Here is a 21,932-nt window from a genome sequence, read left to right as displayed (position 1 = left end):
TCCTGTCACCATTATTAATCGATATGATTTCAAACTGAGCTCCTAATGTATACCTCCATGCAAATTATTTCTGGGGGTTACCTAGTCATGGTAATTCACTAGTAGCATGTAAACTCCACACGTAACTCAGCCGCATTACTGCTAAGTGTGTACTTTTTAACAAACGATTTATCGTTACAAATGATGACTGAGCTACTACGCGCGCTCTCATTGGTCGATAGGTGTGTTTAGATGAGAGTATGTGAGGCGCGGTTGTGACGTTTTAGATTCGTGCGTATTTTTGAGAATTATTTTGACTAGCAGAAAACTTTTTCCGTGTCGGCTTTGCACATCTGTCTCGAATTCTCCCAACATTAACCCTCCTCGTGTTTAGATGAGGCTATGTAAACACGGAAAAAGTGCTCCTGATTGCTTAAATCTTTATCCTGCTTGCGAAAATCTTTCTAAAATCTGTGCGGCTGCCACATATTGTTTTCCCCGTGATCAACCTGGCATCTTGTTGGATTGACGTCGCCAGCGCATCGGATCCGGCAATCAGTTGCTGCTCAGCTTCTCGATTTGTCGTGCTAACCAGGGCCAACAAATTAAATAAGTGTGTAAATTAGTTCTATGTCCTGCCCCTCTTCACATTTCCTGGACTAACGTCACTAGATGAACAATTCGTGGCCAGTTCAAATCATACTCTTATCAGTATTGTAAGTTAATTTGACCACCACAGTGCTTGCATTTCCACGCAAAACACCTTGCTGTAGTAACCAATGCCCGGGTTGCATGTTTTCTCTTGGGTGGCCGGCCGTGGCGAATACAGGTCAAAACACATGTCAAACTTTTGAAAAGTACTGAAGAAAATTGCAAAACTACTCACGCGGAATTTTGTTTGAAAGTACTTGACTTAGACTTTGTTGAACTATACCACCGTAACTTCCTATGTCTAACCGCCAGGTTAATCTATTAACTTCCGTGAATCTCTCGGCTCATAATTAGTGCTTAAAAATTCACAGACATACAGAAAATGGCTTGTTTAGATACAAAGGACGCTTTCTTAGTTTTTACACACGTGAAAAAGAGTCATTGATTCGAATAAGCTTAGATCGAGAAGGGCTTTTCTTTGTTCTGTGATAACGTTGTCACACATCAAACCAGGAAGTATTCATTTTCCGCTCAAGTGAAACTACTGCGTGCACTTGTCGGAAACAGACTTTAGTGGTACGGTTTGAGCACGCGGTCAGTTAGACACATCCTGCCGTGTGAGGCGACATTCACAATCTCTTTTTTGCAGATTACGTACCATTAACCCCCAGGCTTATATAACTCCTCCTCCGGACAGACCTGAAAACAAAAAACCTCAAACCTTATCACAAACTTCGAAACGATAAAAACTCTTAATAATGATGAAAATTCAGGGCAAGGCGACAGCAGAAGTCAATTTGATCAATTTTGTTGTTATTCTCATATTGCGCAATATTTAACGACTTTTCCCTTATTTGGTGAACGATTAGTTATTGACTGCTTCCGATGATGATCGTGATCGTTCGTTCTCAGTCTTCACTGAAAGTCATCGTGTTTCGGCTCGAGTCAAGAGTAGCGGGTCCATAAACAGCGTGTACTCGCACGATAAAATTTTTGGAAATCAGATGGATTGGAAGGTTTCAAGCGTTTGGCATTTCTTTTGCCATGGTTGATACAGCTAGGAAGCAAACATTGTAAGGGATCTTTTTTGAAAAAGTTTTTTTTTACCACTCCTGCGGCTGTTTTCCATGACTTATTCGCTTGGCGTGCGTTCCCTTCGGCGGAGTTTTTGTTTCGTCCGCGGTGTTTTCTTTTGCGCGCGTAAGTGTTGATCCGTCCCTGTTGTGTAGTTCTTTGTGATAACTTGTCGTTCCCGTGTCATTTTTTATGAAGGAAAAGCGCTGGACTGAGTGTTAATATGGCAGGAAAGGTAACAACGGAGGGAAATTCGATTGTTGTTTCGTCGGGGAGTACCAAGACGGTAGTAGGATCACCGACCAGTGAAGGAGTGCGAGACGACCGCAGTTGGAAAGCCTACGTTTCGCAGATCGATTCTCCGATATCATCATCCTTACTGGTGAACGGAGAGGACTTAAACATGGCGTCGAATCTTGGATTCTTGTACGATTACTACGAGGTCACTGAGGAATCAAACCAGGCTCCCCCTTCGCCACCAAACCAGGGGTAAGTTAGTTTGTTAGCCAGCGCCATCTTGGGCCTAAGAGCAGAAAAATCGAATAATACCTTCATAAATTACTTGTCTCCTGTCGTTTACTAGCTTATGTAGGCAATTTGCGTTGGTCTTTTGTTCGATTCATTTGTTAAAAAAGACCTGTCGAACCTAAAGCGGAATGTTTATGTTTTGTTATTATTATTACGCGTTTTTGACGTTGTTGTTTTCACGAACATAAACTGAAGAGAACATGTACAAAAATTTTGCGTCTAATTGATATTTTGGTAACACAGACCTCCATGAATCAGAGCACCGGGAAAACAGTATTTAACTTTGCGTTCAATCGGAATATTGGTACGAAAATTATGTACAGTTCCTATCTTGAGGAATACCCTTTTGAGTCAAGAGCCCGCCTTCTGAGTAGGTAACCCCATTAACTTTTTACTGTTTGATTGATCGCAATCTTTTCTGCGCCATTGTTAATTTTCAGTTTGCTTGGGTAAATTTGGTGTGGTTAAAGCATGTACCAGTATGTCGACATTTCTTTCCAATTTCTTATATATTTGAAAAGAAGCTCTCATACAGTCAAGTTATGGAGTGTTACACGCTAACTCAATATATGCATTTGAAAAACTCTTGTTTTCAAGCGAGTAAATATTGGATTTTTTAACCATTTTGATTCTGTTTGTTTCCATTTTTTGTCCTTGCCTCAGCTTCCAGAAACAGCAAATATGCTAAATTCTATTTGAGGTAGTTCTTATAATTATGTAATTTAATGAAAAACTCAAAACAAAATAAATACTGATTCTGATGCATACATTTGATACCGTCGTTACAAAGTCAGTGATGAAATGCAATTGTTGTTGATGTGTTATTTTGCGTGAGATCAGAGAAATTGCGAATACCATATCTCACGTGGAAGATATGACCATGACCTTGTTTAACGTACGATCAGCCCATTGTTTCCTTTTTCCCTTTCTATTGTCAAGGTCAACATTATAAAACAGTTCAAGGTTATCAGTATTTAAATGTACGCCCTTCCAATTTATGCAGTCTTTGTGTTCTTATGGTATGCTTTCATTACCTATCAACCAACTTGGTAAATTAAAATTCACTTGTTACTCTCAGTCTTCAAGCGTGAAGGTTGAAATTATGGGTTAGTGAGGAATCAGCTCTACTGTTTCACATACAAATTTTAACAAAAATTCACCAGTCACATTTTACTTTTAGCCTCTGTGAACAATAGCTTTTTCCCCAAATTCACTCTTTACATATGTCTTTTAGATGCTTTCATGCATCAAACACTAATTTTTGCCCTCTTCACATGTCACATATAAACCCTTTACCTCCCTCTTAGAATTCCCCAGTATCTCCCTGATCTTGAACTCAAATCATTTTTCCTTGGATCATACTTTTTCAGTCACTTACTATCAGCTATCTTGAACCCCTGACATAACAAACTATTTTGCTTCTGGAATTCTTAGAAAACTCCAGGAATTTGAACATTTCTTCAAGGGCTTTGGAAAGTTCCTTGAAAATTATCATTTTTCTACCTGCTTCTGGAAAATTCCTGGAATTTAGCAGTTGAATCAAAGAAGCAAATGAAGTTGTCATTATAACCTTTGCCTCAAACATGTGAATTTTCATTGTTTCTGAGTAGTACAAACCCTGTAGGTGGTTTATGTTGTGTAAGAATGTAGTATTCTTATCTCAAGGTTGATGATGCCAGCTTCCTTTGTTTGTATAGCAGTGTATTTGTATTATAATTGTTACAAAAAAGTTTCTGACAAAGAAATTAAAGTTGAAACCAGTGGCTCATGCTATAGGTATAATGTTCAGTTTACTACGGTAAATGGCAGCTCAAACTTGGTTTTATTCTTCATTTAGATCTGGAGGATCAGCAGGTCAAGGAAATTCATCTTCAGGGAATAATCATTCCCAAAGTGGAAATAGTGATTCAGATTCAGGCAGTCCTGCTCAGTCAGAGGTAAACTGACATATTTAGCCAGACTGGGAATCTTGCCTCAGTTTTTCAAAGAGTGGGTGGTGCCATCCACCCATAAATCACTGTCCCGTGGATAACATAGTCTGTTTTGCCAACACTTATCTACATGTAGTGGACAGTGATTTGTCTTTTTGATAACCTTATCCACCCTTTGAACAACTAAGGCCTGAGCTCTGAACTGAGAATTGAGTTCTCTAACTTACTTCATTCTTCCCTGCTCAAGAAACCCAAACTTTTTTTAGAGATTACTTTGTCCTGCAAGGTCTCAGCTTATTTTTGTTTTTTGATAAGCAACAAGCAGTGCGAAACAGTCCAGAGATCACATTAGATAAGATTAAGAGCTACTTTGTTGGTGTGGTAGTGAAATGTTAAAAACTGTAACATCTAAGTTGGGGCATTTTCCATAATTTTCACCAAAGAATGTTTGGAGATAGGACACACATAGATCTTTCTGGCCCAAAGCTGAAGCTACATTTTGTACTGACCATTATGCTTTGACTCTGTCTGTGTGGCAGAGAATTGGTTGGTGTTATAATGTTTTAATTACTGTTATTTTTTCGTATTCCTTAGCAAGCTACACTCAGCTTTCTGCAAGCAGTGCAACAAATAAAAAGTCCAAAACACAGGTGAGGTCTTGCAAACAAGATCAATGCTATTTTTCATTTTCTTTTATTTGTGTCCAAATCAAGCGTGAAATTTTGCTGCAACAATTTTCCATGGCCAATTGTTTCCCATGATCTTTCTGGACAGACTGGACACGGAACTGAAAAAGTGTTACAGATGAAATTTGAAATCCTAGGGCTTTTAAGTGATGTTGTGCTCCTCCTTAACCAAACATTGATATGCTACCTGAATAGCAGCTGTATGAGAGATTACAGTAATACCAATCAATGTCAATACAAGACATGTATTTTAATTATATTTCTCATTAGTCAATATTCCTAAGTGATTTTGCACATCAGCCATATTGATTTACAATGTACAAAATATAATGATCTTGTATTGGCCAGGGACACCTAATTTTTGACAAAACAACACATTTCTGAGGCGTTATTGATGCCTCAAATCCTTAGATTACATATGTACACACATGTATATGCCTGCCTGAATTGAGAGAGATGTCCTCCAAATTTACAGATTAAGTTCAAATTTTTGAACATGCAAAGAATGGGGCAATAAAAAGGCCTGCTTTTCATGTAATATATCAAGCACGAAAGACTGCGTTTTTGACCACATTTCCAAACACCAAGAAGAGAGTTGAAAATACATCGCATCGCCTAGCGGAGTATTTTTGACGAACTTTCAGTTGTTTGGAAATGTGGTCAAACACTGTCTGGAGCATTTGATATATCTTCTCAATCAAAACTAAAACTAAGGAGAAACCGGAGAAATAAAATTGTAAAAATCTATGCTAATTAAGATCGGATATCCAAACTGTCATGGTCATGATTTCCTTTGTTTAAACCTGATGAATTAGTAATGAGTTTGAGAGGTGCTTAATTGCAGAGCTATTAAAAAATGCATGTTAAGCCCATTACTGTCTTTAGAAAGGCTTTCTTGATGTCATAAATAGCTTCATCGTTGAATTATGAAATGATGTTAAGTGGCAATAAGTTACATTTTGTTATTTGTTTTAGTACACCGTTAGTCCAAGGTGACCATGGTAACCACCATGTTAATCTAAAACAGGAAAAAGTGACCTCAAGTGTTAAGGTACAGTGCATTGTTAATGTCTTCTTTCATGTTTAGTAATAAAGCGATTGTAGAGTCGGGGTGAATAAAATAACATCTACTTTTAATATACTCGAATCAACCGTTACTTCTTGGTTTCCACACACACTGCACATACATTATGCCTGCTTATATAACTACTAAAACAATTCTGATTATGTGATTCGTTCCTTACACATTCCACGCATGCGGAATTAGTCATGGCAATACAGTGATCACTGGCAGTGAGCATTCTCTTATGGCCTCATTAGCATATATGTATTTAAAAAAACAGGGACATGAGTAATTTTTCACTGGCCAAGTAAAATGAAATTAGTGAAAAATGTTTTTCTCACACGTTGCTGAGATCTGGGTACAGGTTATGTGACCTATGGGGCGGGCAGTTGTTTTTGTTGTCTCGACCATTGCTGACTTTCGCGCCCATCCATCCAAAGATTTTAAGTTTTTATCTAGTACCAGTATATTGTACAATCCTTGAACTATTTTTGTTATTTCCGGTCTTAAGCGTAATGCTACTTGAATTAGCTCTGATTTTGCAATGAAGGTCAGACGGCGGCAGTCAGTTTGACATGGCTGCCAGTGGTGTGTGAGAAAATGAATTAATGCACGATAGCAACTATCCCATTTAGTAATATTGTCATGTGATGTGAAAAAAGTGTAAAGTTTGCAAAGATTGAAATATGTGATTTTAATCCTGGCTTAGTTCCTAGATGTCAATCCCTTTTCACTCTACAATACAATTATTTATTGTACGTACTTTTTTGTGGAAAGTCTCAGAAGTTTATATCAGCTTGGTTCTTTGTCTGTACTTGTCTTATTCAGGACAAGAACTTTTAATCAATTCACAATTCATCATCATTGATCCTCATTGCATCATGGGACTTAATAAGGCCTTAATCAATTCACAATATCAAGCTGCGTAAATTTAATTTGTTTCTCAGGCACTTGCTATTGGTCAGCAGATTAAAGTGCAGCCAAGGTGAAAATTTGAATTTTTCCCAGCACCATGTTATGTATTTGATAAAGCTGTTGACATTTATTGTTTTAGGATATCAATATGGTTTGAACTTTATAATTTTATACTTGAGAACTATATAAATTAATATAATCCTCTTTACTTAGCATTATAATATGGATAGGACCCTGCACGCACTCTGATTGGTCAAAAACCCATGTTTTATCAGATTATAAAACATAGAAAAAGCATGTTTTATTGTTTCTTTGCAACATTACCTCTAGTCAACATTTTTGTTACAGATGGTGAAAAACATTTTCTTTGAAGAAATTTGTGATGAAATTCTCTGTGAAGCATATTTCTTCTAAAAATATATTAATCTCTTTGTGTACATGTAGCACTATGTCATAGTATTGGTCTTGAGAGTTTGTAGCGTTACAAAATGCAGATTTCATTTAACAAGGGTGTAATACCTGTCAGTGATTATTAAGTGACGGTTCTCTCCCCAATTTCCTTTTAGCTCGTCAAGTTGTAGCCATACCCCTATTCCCATTGGTCGCCCTTCATCATACCCACCTTCCAGTAAAGGAACACCACAAGTCAGTGATGTGTCGCCACTTTCACTTAGCACCACTCCCCCTGAGGTTAGTTACATTGTATTCCAGAAAATATCCACACCCTTCCCATGTAAGACCCCCCCCCCCCCCTCCCACCCCAACTTTCCCAGAAATGCCAATTTAGCTTTGTACTTTCCTTTAAATGTTTTGGCCCTTGCGTCCCCCCACTCCCTTGGAATTTCCAGTGATCCTTCAAGGGGTGGGTATGGATATTTTCTGGAGCTGCACATTACAGAAGAAACTGTCTGAGAAATGTACTAGTATCATGTGCTTGTACAAATCATCTATACATGTATTTGAGTTCAAATATATCTACATAGTGTTGGTTTACAATAACTATGGCTGGGGAACTTGTCAGAAACACAAGAGCCCTATGACCTCAGGGTGGCCAGGAAGAGTTAGGATCAGAATATTCTGATTTGCTCTCTTTTGTAGATATTGTTTGACATGTGGGCTTCAGATGCTGTCCTTTTCAGAAGTGTTTATCTTCCCATGATGTAGATACTGCATGTGTTTTGTCAGTGCAACCTTTTTATTGTCATTTGCACAGTCTCATTGGCCAACCCATATGAATGTGTTGAGGAATGGTCATCCATCATCCCCAGAAGATGTATTGAGACAAACATAGAAATGTAGATCAGTTATGTGTGTAACCGTGTACTGTAATGTATTTTTACCGACTTGTGCTTTCTTTTGTAGGCCTTTAACTTCTCTCCGTACACCCAGTCACTAAAATCCACACCAACTGTCTTCTCTGCTCAAGACAAGTAAGATTTACAGATTATTTATACATTATTTTATATTTGTTTGGAATTGTTCACTTGTATTCGCACAGCTTTAAATTACCACCCCTGACAATGCATTATTGCTTTTTTCAAGGTATACATTCATTCTTGAGGCACCAACGTCTATCATTCAAAGAAGAGGAGACGATACATTAACATATCTCAACAAAGGTATCTAGCAGGTTGTTTTATAAACTGTAGATCTGCTTCAGGGCTTAGTGATAGGTCAACATCTGTAGGGTGATCTGTTGGACTTTGATCAACAACTCTAAGTTCAATGACTGACTGTGGTCACTGTGTTTTATTCTTGGGTAAAACACGTTATTTCCACAGTGTCTGTTTTCACCCAGTAGTTTAAACTTTTTCTGAGTAAAACCTAATTTACATATATTAACTATTTAAAAACTGTGAAAGTTGCAATTTTCAGCTAGGTGTGAGATCAAAGTATTCAACCTGGCATGATACTCACAAGTGCAAGTCATCTTTGCAACTCATCATCTAATTCCCATACAGGGGAAGAAGTAAAAGAATTCCTATCAAAGTCACTTTATGGTCAAGAAACAGGCAAATGGAGTAATGACAGTGATGTCTAATTCTGTGAACTTTGCTCTCTCTTTTTCAGGACAATTTTACGCTATAGGCTTTGAGGGTAATGTGGATCCTGTAACAACTGATGGTGAAATCCAAAGAGTAAAGGTATGATTGGTTATGCTGTTGCACTAAAGAGAACTGTGTCCTATGTGGTAAATCTTGCAGAGCTTTTCCTAGATAATGCAATTTCCCATTTCATTACAGTCTTACGTACATCTGGTTTTTCGTGATGAGAAGGATCCCAGGACTGAATGTGAACACTGGCAATACTGGCACAGTCAGCAACCAAATCCTCAACAACGAGCATTTGATATTGGTAAGTTGGATAATCTCAGTGTCACCTTGTTTGTCCAATGGAAGGCTATAGCCACAGTTAGGTGAGACATAAAGCCAAAAACAAGGCTAAGATATTAGATGCATCATATGGAAAGTGCCTGTTTTTGCTTTTCCCAGAAAAGTTCTGTAAATTAGTGTGTTGTATGATTGTGAAGCAATCAAACAATCAGAAGTAAAATGCAATTTCATTGTTGTTTTAATACTTAAAATGTTACTTTAGTTTTGACTGCAGTGTACTGTGTACTATTGTTTCTTTTTAGCTAACATGTACAGATTTAGTAATTAATTAATCAACAGATTTCTAATGGTAATTGAACTGAGTGGAGTGCAATTTGGTCTGAAATCATACACGTGATTTCAAAATCGAACGAGCGCACAGCGCGAGTTCGATCTGAAATCACAAGTATGATTTCAGATCAAAATTGCACGACATGAAGTTCAATTGCCACTTTATTAGATCCATTTTGAAATCGCACAATTTTATCGCCTTAATTTTTAGACTTTTGGTGTATTGTTCCAGTAGCCGGTTTGTTAAAAAAAAGCGGAACCGGAAACGCCTTTACGTCTCATTTAGTATGCAAAACGATGTCATGTGACGAAAACTCATCCGAGCATGACAAAGAAACAAGCGGTTTTGAAGTCAGAACGAAAATAGTCTGCTTCAGGTATAAAAGTTCAATTCTTGTCGGTTGAATCAATGATGGAAGGTCTTTCTTTCTTCTGTGGTTGAGGCTGAGACTTTTCATTGTCTTTGGAGAAGGAATTTGAAGGTGCATCCTGCGTAATTCTGTGATGGATTTCTTTTGAGTTGTGAAACTCCCTCGAGTGCACGATGCCCTGTGGATGGTACGTTTTTTTTCTTTCATACCGTTTAATGGCATGATTTTAAGGGAGTCCAGCTCGTTATCATCTCCGTTTCTTTTTGTGACCTCGGCGAAGGACTCAATACTCAGGACCTTGTCAAGTTCTTGCAGCGCCATTTGTTTCAAGATATTTCCAAGATGGCAGGACTAACACCAGCTTCGTAAGACGTTCATTCATTCACTGTTTTGTGGAGCGGGGCGTATTTTGACTATGTTTATTCACAGCGACAGAGTTGAGCTCTTTTGTTGCTTCGTTTGAAACTACCAGAAACCTGGAAACATCTACCTTCTTGAGATGGCCCTGAATTTGTTGTTGAGTGGTTTTCGTTTGTTTATGTTTTACTGGACTCGGTATTATACGGATTTTGAGCAGATGTTGAAGAAAAATCGCCAAAATATTCGTCAAAATGGACACTGAAAGTTGGAAACTTCCATTAAAGTTGGTGTTCAGCCTGAAGGAGCTGGTAATCGTCATTTAGAAACTGTAATTAATTACATTCGTCAAGTTTTCTGGAAAAAACACACAATAACAACAGAGTTTTGGCAATACTAGTTGCTAAATTATCCACACAATGGCTTTTTGCCTTTCATTTTCCAGAAATTTTATTGTTTACTTTAAACTAATATTGAAATCTGATTTGTTGTTTTGTTTTACTGTCCCATTTTCAATGGCTGAGAAAAAGATGCGATTTAGAGCAAAAAATAGTGCGATTCATGAATAAATCGCACCATTTAGAGCCAATCAGATTGCAAGGATAGCCAGTGATTTCAAAATGGATTTAATAAGTAACTTAAATTGATGAATGAAAATAATACAGAATCATTGACTTGTCTTACTTTGGTTACTTTGCTACAGCTGTGCATTGTATGTCGGTTCTGATTAATTAAATGCATGGCATCAGTGATTTATTCAATGATAAAATAATGAAATAACCAATTGCTTTTGACTAATCAATTTACTAATAATTACATGTCTATTGATATTCATCAGTCTAAAAATAAACATTGTCTATTCAATCATTCATTCATATCCTTCTATTTCGATTTATATCAATTTATATTATAAATTGTATCATTATTATTTTGATTCATTCATTTATTCAGATCGCAAATCTTGCCAAAACATAGAGGAGAATATAGATGAGATATCTTACAATGCAGCAGGGTTTACATGGAGTCCTCACTTGAATGCCAAGATAGTCATCAGGATTAACTGCTTGAGTACTGACTTCTCCTCTCAGAAAGGAGTCAAGGTTGGTGATCAATGTGTACAATGTTTTCCCTTTTGCCCCCTTGTCTCTAACTACAAGCAGTGTAGATAAAGAGGGGCTGCTTTGACTGTTGTAAGGGAGATATGGAGCTTGGCAAATGCCAAAGAGGTAAAGTACTGAACAGTAGTGATTGGGAGGTGTACCTATCTCTTTGTGCCTAGGTGTCACATAAGGCCTCCATTGGAAGGTGTAAAGAGTTATAAATCTGGAATGTGAAATCAGTGATTGTGGCACCCAATGTACTTCTCGGGGAAGTCATTGTAAAACAGCTTGAGATTTATTTGCAGGGTAGGGGGAGAATTTGCCATGGGAGAAATGTAAAATCATGGCTTCATCTATTTGCCTCTCTCCATTTTCTCTTTTCTTTTTTTTTTTTAAGTTGAGTCCCCTGCCCCCTTTTCCCCTCCCCCACCCCATCCTTAATATTAAGCAGGCTTTACTGCTGTTGAATTAGCAAGTCTGTTTAGGTATGTTTAAGTTGTTCCTTGAACTAATAAAAGAGGCTGTTCTGTACAGTGTCTCTGTAATGGATTATTTATAACTCAGATCATGGCGGATCTGTTGATTCTTCTGCAGGGAATTCCACTGCATCTTCAGATAGATACTTATGAAGATTTAACTAATCCTGATGCAGAGCCAGTGCATAGGACCTTTTGTCAGATTAAAGTGTTCCGTGACAAAGTAAGTGAATCTTGGTTAATACTTGAAGGGTTGCATGGAAAAAAGACCTTAAGTGACATCTGATAGACTGCAAGATTCTTCTAGTAAATTGGATTCTTCTTCCTTCTATGAAAGAAAGGAGAATTTGACATGAGATCGAGAGGGATTTTTCCCACACACCCCTTCACTTGATCTACATGTATGTACTTTGGCACCTGCAATAAACAGGTCATTTGGCAATTTTCTTTCCTTGTTTCTATAATCTTGCTTACGCTGAAATATTGTACTGTCATTTACCAAGGGTGCAGAAAGAAAGAACAAAGATGAATCCAAGAGTGCAGAAAAAAGGATTCAGAAATGGGTGAAGCAAAATACTTCATCTTGTGCTGGTCAGTTTTGTCCTTGTTTAAGTCAAACAAAATGCTTGAAGAAATTATTTCCTGGATATAATGCAACTGTTGTTCTGGGAGTTCAACTTTATTCTCAAGCTATAGATGTCATGAGTTTCTGCTTTAAACAAAATGTCCAAAACATTTTAATGGTGGATTTTAGTCCTGCTATTTTGTAGTTGGATGTTCCTCTTCTAGATCCATCAGATTTGGATAAGTCATATGAATTCGAATTTCCATTCTGTATAAAAGTCAAAGTGAATTTAATTGTGTCTGATATTTTATTGCAATGAGTCATTCCCCATTACAAAAGTTCATGAAATTGTTTAACTGGACACTTGAATAGGTGTAACTTAGATCACTGTGTGTCAAATGTAGTCATCCAAACTTATCACGATTTACTTTGATAATGTCAACATTGACTGTTGTTAGCGGTGCAAGAGGTTTGTTGCATTAAAAGAGCGATGAGCATACAATAATAAAATTATTCACTTCTAAGTGTCCATCAGTAAAAATAATCATTCTGTTATTTTCAGATCCTAACATGGTTTCTCCTACAAGTCTCTTCCATCCTCCCAGTAAATACACGCAGCTGCAAACAACCACTCCTTTAGGCCCTAAGCCTGTTCTTTTTACTCCGACTGTACATAGTGCACATGTGAGTTGACTTCTACATGATTTTGTATGAAGGCTACTGAATGTTTGAAGGATAATGTCCAGGAATTGCTTTTCATGGAAGAAGTGATCGTTGAAGTGCTTTACTGATGTGAGGCTGATGTAGCTTCCTCTCTAAATAGTGTAAATTTAACTAATTAATTTATTTATATACAACTTTTTACATGACTCTAAAGTTGATTTCCTCACTGGTTGTGTCCAGAAACAGTGCTATTGAAGTCTTCCGTCACCTGGACAATCGCAACACTAAGATTAACAGCTAGACCCATTTACTGTTGGCAAGTTATTAATGAGACCTTAAGAGAATCATTAACTAATAACACAATGTGCAGGCTCAGAACACATTCATACCCACACCAAGGATGGTCATTGGAAATTCCAAGGGGGTTGGGGGGATCTCAATAGCCAAATTTTTAAAGGGAGAGTACAGAGCTTGATGTTGTGACTGCTGGCTTTGCCGATGCTACCAATTTATTTTAGCTGCATTTAACTTTTCACACTTTTCACTGAAACACTTTGACCAAATCTGAAAACTAGGGGCCAGCTGGCCCCAAGGTTTTTTCCTGAAGGTCAAGCCCTGAAGTATGAAGCTAAATTGAAAATTCTAGGGGTAGGGGGGTAAAAACCAAATAACCATCCTTGGTGGAGGTAGTATATGAATGTTTTCTGGAACCACACAATTAAATTTTCTCTTTGTGGGATTGATTGTTTAAAATTCGCTTGCTTTTCTTTGATGCGTTTTTCTTTCTGTACGTAATTTTCAGGGTGCATCTTTTGAGGAGTCATCGTTGCAGACCTTGTCCCTTTTGGCATCCATTAAGTAGGTTGACTTAAACTGTTGATTAATTGATTCTTTTTTCCGAAAAATGTGAATTAAGTGATGGAATGTTTAGAGATTAATAGTTTGGTTTTGATATTGTAGGGATAGAGAAAACAAGAGAACACTACAGTCTCATTTAGTCATGGCTAAGGTAAATAATTTTCTGTTAACTAACTGTATGTTTCTTCTAGCTCTGTGTAGATCTTTTCCACATGATTTGGTGTCAAGTGGATTTCTGGGACAGTTTTAGGTATTACGTAGTTTAGAAATTTATTCCCAACTAATTACAAATATTTATTTTTTGGGTAGGATGAACTTGCTGATTTAGAGGTCGTTCCTAGATTAAAAGTGCAAAAAATCCACAGACCTAACAGGCCAGGTTAGTAACTTCATAATGATAGTTTAATTCTTACCAGAATTGTTTATTTAGAAAAAAGTAAAATTGACATCAGTACTGTATGACTGTGTTAATTTTCTTGTAGCTGTTACCATATATGTAAAGAAAGAGGAGGAAAAGGTTTATAATGCACTGATGCTTGACAGCTTAACAGTTGGAGATATGGTTGAGGCAGTAAGTGATTTTACCTCCTCTTATCACAGGGCATTGTGCTGTGTAAATTGATTTCTTTGCATTGAAACCATATCAGCAAAGTAAAACCAACTTTGTATTGGGATCAGAGAGTAATCTTCCGTTGAACAAAGGAGACAGCTGTACATTTTACCGATAATACCATGGTAACCTTACACAGCCCATAAAGTGCAAGCTAAGGAAAGCCATATTTTTGCAAAATTTGCCCCTGTGCTAACAACACTGTGCAGGTAAGGTTTGAAGCTGTGCATGGTGGGAGTCTGGGAGGCGCAGTGGCCTCGTGGTTACTGCGTTCGTCTCCGGATCGAGCGGTCCGGGTTCGAGCCCTGGCCGGGGACATTGTGTTGTGTTCTTGGGCAAGACACTTTACTCTCACAGTGCCTCTCTCCAACCAGGTGTATAAATGGGTACCGGCGAACTTAACGCTGGGGTTAACCCTGCGATGGACTAGCATCCCATCCAGGGGGGAGTAGAAATACTCCTAGTCGCTTCATGCTACAGAAACTGGGATAAGCTCCAGCCTGATGGGCCACTTGGCTCGTATGGCTCGTATTGTTATGCGTATTATTATTGTTAAAGTTTTGTGTTAGGTAAAATTATTATGTGTAAATGTACCAGTCGCCATTTTTTCCAATGTGTGATTGATTTGACTTGTGATTATATTTCAGGTTGCCAGTAAATATGGCATGCCACCAGAAATGATAAAGAATGTGTACAAGAAGACTAAGAAGGGGTAAGAGATACACAAGTCATGTGTTCTTCTACATCTGCGTATAACTCTTAAAGTGGAGACACTCAAACCATTAACATTCAACATTTTTTTGTTGACTTAAGAATGAGGAATCTTCATACAACATTAACATAAATATTTACTCTGTGAAATGCCCTCGTTCTATAGCCACAAAAAATGTACTAAAACATGTCAGGTGTTATAGTTCAAGAATCCTCACAGTAGTAAATGAATACATTTGTTTCTTGGTTGTAAGTTGAGGAATTGTCAGCCATTCTTGTCCATCACCAGCTGCAGGTTGCTGTCAGCTGGAAAATAGATGAATTAGCAAATAAATAGATAGGATTAGCAAATTTGTTATATGACATAGAAAATTACTTCACTAGGATTTGCTGAGAGCAAACCAATTAATCTTTGATTTTTAGTTTACACTGCAGTCCAAATTAATGTGTGCGTGTTTGCAATTTTTCGCAGTCCTAGGTAATAAATGGGTAATCATTGAAAGCTTGATCAATTATGGATGTACACTTCTTGTGGTATTTGGAAATTCTCTCAAATTGCACTCACCTAAAGGCTCATGTATCACTTGTAGTGTAAGTCCTTAATTGCACTGTCTCATATTCATACAATTACCCATACCAAATAGATGGATTAGCATAAATACATGGATTAAAAAATAAAATTCAAGGGAGCTTTGAAGCACTGAAATATTGGATGCTTACAATGTAGCTATAATTGTTCAAATTATCTTGAGTTGTTTGTTATTGACAATAGACAATTTTCTTTGTTTCAGTATCCTTGTAAACATGGATGACCGCATGATTGAGCAGTTTGTTGATGAAGATGATTTCATCATTAACTTAGACTTCGATAATCAACTTGGACACTTCGAGTTAACTTTGCAGTACTGAAAAATTTCCTGTCCATAACAACTAGGTACCACAGTTACCTAGGAAACATACATTTCCATTAATGTTGAAGTGACAGTACACCCTTCAGAGTTTTATTTAAATGATTATAAAACTAGAAGTATTTGTTAACCCTGAAGTTTATTATTTTGTTGCTATTCTAAATCTAGCCCTAGGATTTCACAGTAATGGTCATGTCCAGTTTCATGTCAGTACCATTATCCAGAAACGACAGAACCAAAAAGCGTCTCCTGTTGACCTATTTGGTCTCACTAATCAATATTCAATTTGTATGATTTTGTTTTTGTTTCACTCTGATTCTAATTAACAAGTGAAGTAAATGTTTAACTATGACTACAGTAAGTATACATGTAAGTAACTAAATAATTCCAAGTGCATTTTGGAATAAATAAGCACCAGTAAATTTTTCAGTAGTCTTTAAAAAATTCACAAGTGCTTATTCATTGCAAATTGCACAAGAACTTGTTAGTAATATACATGCAATTTAATTTCAGCTTTCCGCCCTCAATTTTAACTTTTTTGCAGTCAATTTCAACTTTCTTCACTGTTCAGGAGTCACCACTGTAATTGATGTGTTCTTAGGCAGTTGGGATGCTGAAATTTTTGCAATGTGTGTTGTTGTAATACATGTATATGACACAAAAATTGTGAGTGCACTCCATTCAATGAAAAATTCTGGTTTGAATTCCCAGAAATTTCCAGTGATAAACGAAACAGCATTTTCCATAATTTCTGGAAATGGGGACATGGGGTATACCAAACTTTCCAGAAATTTCTTACTGGGAATTTCCATTCCATTTGGCTTTCCTCTTAGAATTTTCAGAATTTCCAGAATTCCCAAGAATGGTCTTTTTGGAAATTGAACAATTTCTGGAAATTTTCCCAGGAAATGTCTGCACCATTTGTTCCTGTTTTGAAATTTTTGACCGTACGTGATTGCTATCTTGTATCCATCCCAAAGTGGAATGTCATCTGGGCTTGATCAATACAAGATGGTGAACAAGTCGTTGATAGAGGATAATATACCACAATCCCAGGCAATCCTTTTTGATTTTTGATTTCTTGTGGCCTCCACAGCAAAGAAAAAGTATAAGGATTTCCACTTTTTGCAAAATTAATAAAAGAATTCAAACATTCAGGTAGAGGTAATTTTGTATTCACTTTGAAGCCAATATACAGAGTACATCACTTCATTAAACCTATCACACCATGTTATGGTTCTTGTAAATTTTGGTACTTTTTCATCAGATCATAAAAAAAATAATAATAATAATGTAACTGAAGTTATTGGTAGGAAATGGTCTTACACCCTTTCATGTAATGCTAAATTCTTGAATTTAGTTGTAATTCTGTGATGAAGGAAGTGCAATTAAGACCAGTGTTAAGAAAACAGAAATTGATCTCAAGTAACATTTTCTTTATTTGACTGTATGGTGCTCACTGCATTCCTGTTCAACATAAAGAAACCGTAACCATAACAACTCTGGTACAGTGGAACCCCACCTTACGGCCAGCCAGTTAATATGGTCACCACTTTATTCTTGCCTGAACAAAAGCTCAGTCAGTCATTGTCTTATTTAAAGATCTCCTTTAATATGGTCACCCCATTAATACAGCCAGGCGTTCATGGCCCATTCATGACCAGATAAAGAGGGTTCCACTGTATGAAGATTGTACTTTAATATCTACATGCATATTATTTTCATGTAGATTCCTCAGCAACTCCTATGCATTAGGGAGTGAGGCATGTTGCACTTCTGTTTTGGAGCCAAGGAACTAAAACTTTGAATTTTCTTCAAAATGTTAGAAAATTGTTCATAAGAAAAAACATTGCTGAAACAAATAACCATGATGGCATTGCATCTTAACAAACAGAGACCTTACTTCTTTTACCCACAAACTGCAACATCTAGGAGATCCTTATAAGTAACTGGAATTACAGGAATTTGAATAATTATATTTTAGAATACACATGACATGAATTTTATTAATTAGCCAGTTGATAGAGATTAATTTTTCATAAATTAGGCAGCAAACTTGTGAAGCAGGCAGACACTGGCCACCATCTCGTATTGGTAAAAAAATATTGTATTATTAATGTTAATTAATTATTAACCTAAAGTGTGGAATGTACCAGTATTTACCATGTTACTTTACTTGAAAGCATAATGATATGATTAGCATTGTTATATAAATACACTTCAAGCTCAAAATAGTTATATACTGCAATGCAGAGAACTAGTAACTGTACAAAGTGAAGTCTTTTTAAACAGAGGAGTGTTGTTGCAAAGATTTCCTCTCACTGACAATGATTAACCGGCGTCAATTGGTACCACACATGCTGCAGAACTTCAAACTAATATTTTTAACAGGAAATAAGTAATGTACTCAGCTGCAAACACTTGTACATGTGGCTTAGGCAACAAGGAAACATTTCTTTTGCAAGTTCAGAGTAATCAGGAAATAAATTAAAATTAACAATTTTTGGATAATGGGGCAATGTGCTGTTCCAGAAAGCATCCATACCCCCCCCCCCTCCCCCCCATGAAAGTTTTTTTTTTTTTTGGTTGACTCCCTTCTGCCACCCACCTTCCTGTTTTAACTCTAGCTAAACATCTAACTAAATATCTTTTTAAAACTTAGCTTTTGAAACCCCTCTCTCCATGATAATTTCCATATCCATTTGGGGGTGGGAATGGAGATTCCATGGAACTGCACATTGAGCATTTTATCCTTTAAGTTGTCTGTTCATATTAAATTTGATTTGCTAGCCATTTTCTGTACACAGTGAATATGACCTGTAGCTTAAGGCCATAACACTGACCCTGTTGAAGAGGTGGCTTTATAAACAGGTTTCTTAATTAACAGAAGTTAATGACTGACCAAGCGTTTTCTATGAGCCAAAGAAGTGGCCATGATAACCAGTTGGTTGTATCAATGGTTAGGCAGAGTATTACTGTAGTTGAAGGAATTGGAACAATGCGATAATATCATTACTCCTTTGTAATCATGCCCTTGTTGTGACTCATGTGCTAAACTTGAGATTGATCTTTTGAGAAAAAAATACAGGTTTATCTCTGTTGGGGCTTGAAGACTTCACTGGCAGATATTTACACATTTTGACAACAGAGACAGAACTCAGTTACCCTTTCGTAAGACAACCATCTCTAGCTCCTTCACAGCAATCTGCCTCTTTAGTGCATGTTCAAGTTTCACTTGTCACTAGACGAAGCTTCAGGGAGAAGCAAGACTGCTTGGCTATTTAGTCTAATGGAGGTTAAAGTTGAAGTAAGATTAAACATATTAATATAATTGTGCTTTTCTATCCCTGTCACTCTGGTAAATTATTTTCGTACAGTATTTAAGAAAAGGCATATTTGTACAAGTTACTCGGACACATCCACAAGATCAATTTTAAAACTCCCCTAATGCTTTTCATACATTTTGTAAAAACTACCATGGGAGGACGTAGTGTGAAGCGATATCTCTCGGCTTGCCTGATATTTGATGTTTTTAAGGCAGATTTTAGAAAAAAAGAATTAACCAGTGATGTTGGATTGAAAATGTTCCTCTCATGTGGTGCACACTGTCTTTTATCTTCTTCAAAACAAAGTAGTGCACAGATGGAATTAATTTAACTTTTGGTGTAATGTCAAAATCCAGAACAGTTTACCAAGACCAAAGTAAAATTAGGTAGGATTTATTCTTTTGTCTTTTCTCAGAAATATTTCTCCTCTTGTTGGTGTTCTTATTGCAGTTATTATTTTTTTATTATTTATTCAATTTTAGATCCAGGAAAGATAATTAATCATTGCATTATTTTCGTTTACTGTGATACATTGAGCCATTCTTGAGAGAACTAAGGCTTCAAAGTATTTGAAACTTCTCAACAGAGCAGTGAGATATTAAGATTTGTGACCTTTTTCGATTTTTTGGAGCTTAGAATGAAAACTACTGACACTGCTGTACCTTGAATGTGCAAAATGCAAAATGCAAAATGCAAAATGTAAAAAAAAAAAAAAAGAAAAGAAAACACTTCATCACTGGCAATTTTGTCTGTGGATAAGGGCTCCGTTACTTAATACCGTAGGGTTGTTTATTGTGATTCAACTCCACAAGAAACTGTGCATACAGCTGTAAAAAGTGGCATTCTTAATGGATAATTAAGGTTGAAAAGCTAAAGTGAATGTGTGACTTGAAATAAAGCCTAACAGAATTACTTTATGGTTTGTGTTGTTTGTAATAGTTGCAAACCTCTTCCTTGGTTGGGAGATTAAACTGGCAGTCCAGCTGAATGGTCCTTTTGACCATCTGTAAATGATGAGGCAATTACACTAATTAATTGCCACTCTTCCATTTGTTAATGGGAAAGCAAAATGTTGTTTTATACTACTTAAGTGAACATCTCCTTCAAACCCTTCTGAGTGACATGGTACAGTACCTTCCTTCTTGACAAAACTGTAGGAGTGGGGATAAGATAAGCCCCTCTATAGGTCTATGTGGTCGACTGGAGCCAGGGTGCTAATTTCACCTTGCTTTCTATTTTCAGCATCCTAGTTCATTCAAAATAATAACAAATTGACCCTTTGAACAACTTGGCACAGGTGATGGTATGGCCGAACTTTATGCTCAGATTGTGGTCTTTAGCTTAGTGATGGGCTGGGGTACTCATGGAATGTTTGGTGGGATCTTCCTCCCACCCTTATCTTTCATTTTGCATGCTTGATTTCATAACTGGCATCTAAACTCGTATGTAAGTTTTAGAATTAAAGGTAACGCAAAGGATTTTGAGGCACAGCATCTTTTTTACCAGAGACTTTCAGACCAGAAGGCAAACCGATACCAAACTTCAGACTAAAATAGCATGTGGCCATTGTTTAGCCTAAAACATGATAAAGTCCATATCCTCTGGGGTGCACGTGGTTGGTACCTAATGCAAAGCTACCATTAAGCACTGTATTCCATAACACCTGTTTATGGCCAATTATGCTTGCCAAGGCCTTCATGTTACAGGTAAACGGGAATTTTCATGTTGTTGTTATACTCTAAGTGCTATGGGTGTGAAGATCAGGGCAGGTGTGTTATGGGTGAGAAGATCAAGGCAGGTGACAGGTGACTCCAAACAAGTCAAACCCACCTTAAGTACCTTAACTGACTGAATAAGCTTCCCCTGGTCTGAATAAGCTCCCTATCTACTGAACATCACTTGTTACAAGAGCACCCTAACTCTTACCCCCCACCCCCCCACCCCCCGCCCCTCCCTCCCATTTTATTTGTGAATACCCACATCAAGCATCCCCATCCTCAGGGCTGCCAAGGAAGGGAAGGGATGAGGAAAAAAGAATAGCAGAAACTGATGTGAACCAGTACAGTGGGAAAAAAAAAAACAAAAAAGGCTGGCTGGACCTAGGGACAGATCCTGCAATGGGCAGCCAACAGACAGCATTGGAATGTATTGCCAACAGCCTTAGGGCCACTTAAAGAGGATTGTGTGTTGTATGTGTATATCAAGCATGATAGCAATACATGGCAGGCTGTGGGATTCAGTTATTAATACTTACTTAATCATCTTCATCCCATGTGGGATATTCAGCAATGATCCCTCTCCATTTATCTCTATTCAGTGTGGCATGCTGTGCTGCACCCCAAGTGAGTGTTTACGCCACTGAACTCAGCCATGACAGTACAGATCAGCGCCAAGTGATTTTTGGCCCATCAGGTTTCATTCACAGTTTGAGCAGTTGATCATTTTGCTCTTCAGCATTATACTTCCAACTTCAATAAGCCCCTCCACCTCAACAATA

General features: G+C 37.2%; 1 protein-coding gene across 1 annotated transcript; it reads left to right on the top strand.

Moving 5' to 3' along the window:
- Positions 1-1,534: 1,534 nt before the first annotated feature.
- LOC145498678 (grainyhead-like protein 2 homolog) lies at positions 1,535-20,161 on the top strand. The gene is made up of 21 exons (XM_081478593.1): positions 1,535-1,703; positions 1,903-2,193; positions 4,070-4,169; positions 4,758-4,813; positions 5,825-5,900; positions 6,860-6,897; positions 7,394-7,517; positions 8,190-8,257; positions 8,370-8,446; positions 8,898-8,971; positions 9,071-9,182; positions 11,170-11,318; positions 11,913-12,017; positions 12,298-12,385; positions 12,922-13,043; positions 13,825-13,880; positions 13,983-14,031; positions 14,190-14,259; positions 14,363-14,451; positions 15,138-15,202; positions 15,993-20,161. The coding sequence occupies exons 1-21, from the start codon at positions 1,675-1,677 to the stop codon at positions 16,108-16,110; spliced, it is 1,956 nt and encodes a 651-aa protein (XP_081334719.1). The 5' UTR covers positions 1,535-1,674; the 3' UTR covers positions 16,111-20,161.
- The last annotated feature ends 1,771 nt before the right edge of the window (positions 20,162-21,932 follow it).

Source organism: Orbicella franksi, chromosome 9 (assembly GCF_964199315.1).
Source record: "Orbicella franksi chromosome 9, jaOrbFran1.1, whole genome shotgun sequence".
Taxonomy (NCBI): domain Eukaryota; kingdom Metazoa; phylum Cnidaria; class Anthozoa; order Scleractinia; family Merulinidae; genus Orbicella; species Orbicella franksi.
This window is presented reverse-complemented; position numbering and strand designations above follow the sequence as displayed.

Excerpts from the sequence above, each read along its gene's own strand:
- LOC145498678 (XM_081478593.1), top strand. The coding sequence starts at position 1,675 with ATGGTTGATACAGCTAGGAAGCAAACATT. Across the intron at positions 1,704-1,902 it reads ACAGCTAGGAAGCAAACATT|GAAAAGCGCTGGACTGAGTG; the intron begins GTAAGGGATCTT and ends TTTTTTATGAAG. Across the intron at positions 14,032-14,189 it reads CTCATTTAGTCATGGCTAAG|GATGAACTTGCTGATTTAGA; the intron begins GTAAATAATTTT and ends TTTTTTGGGTAG.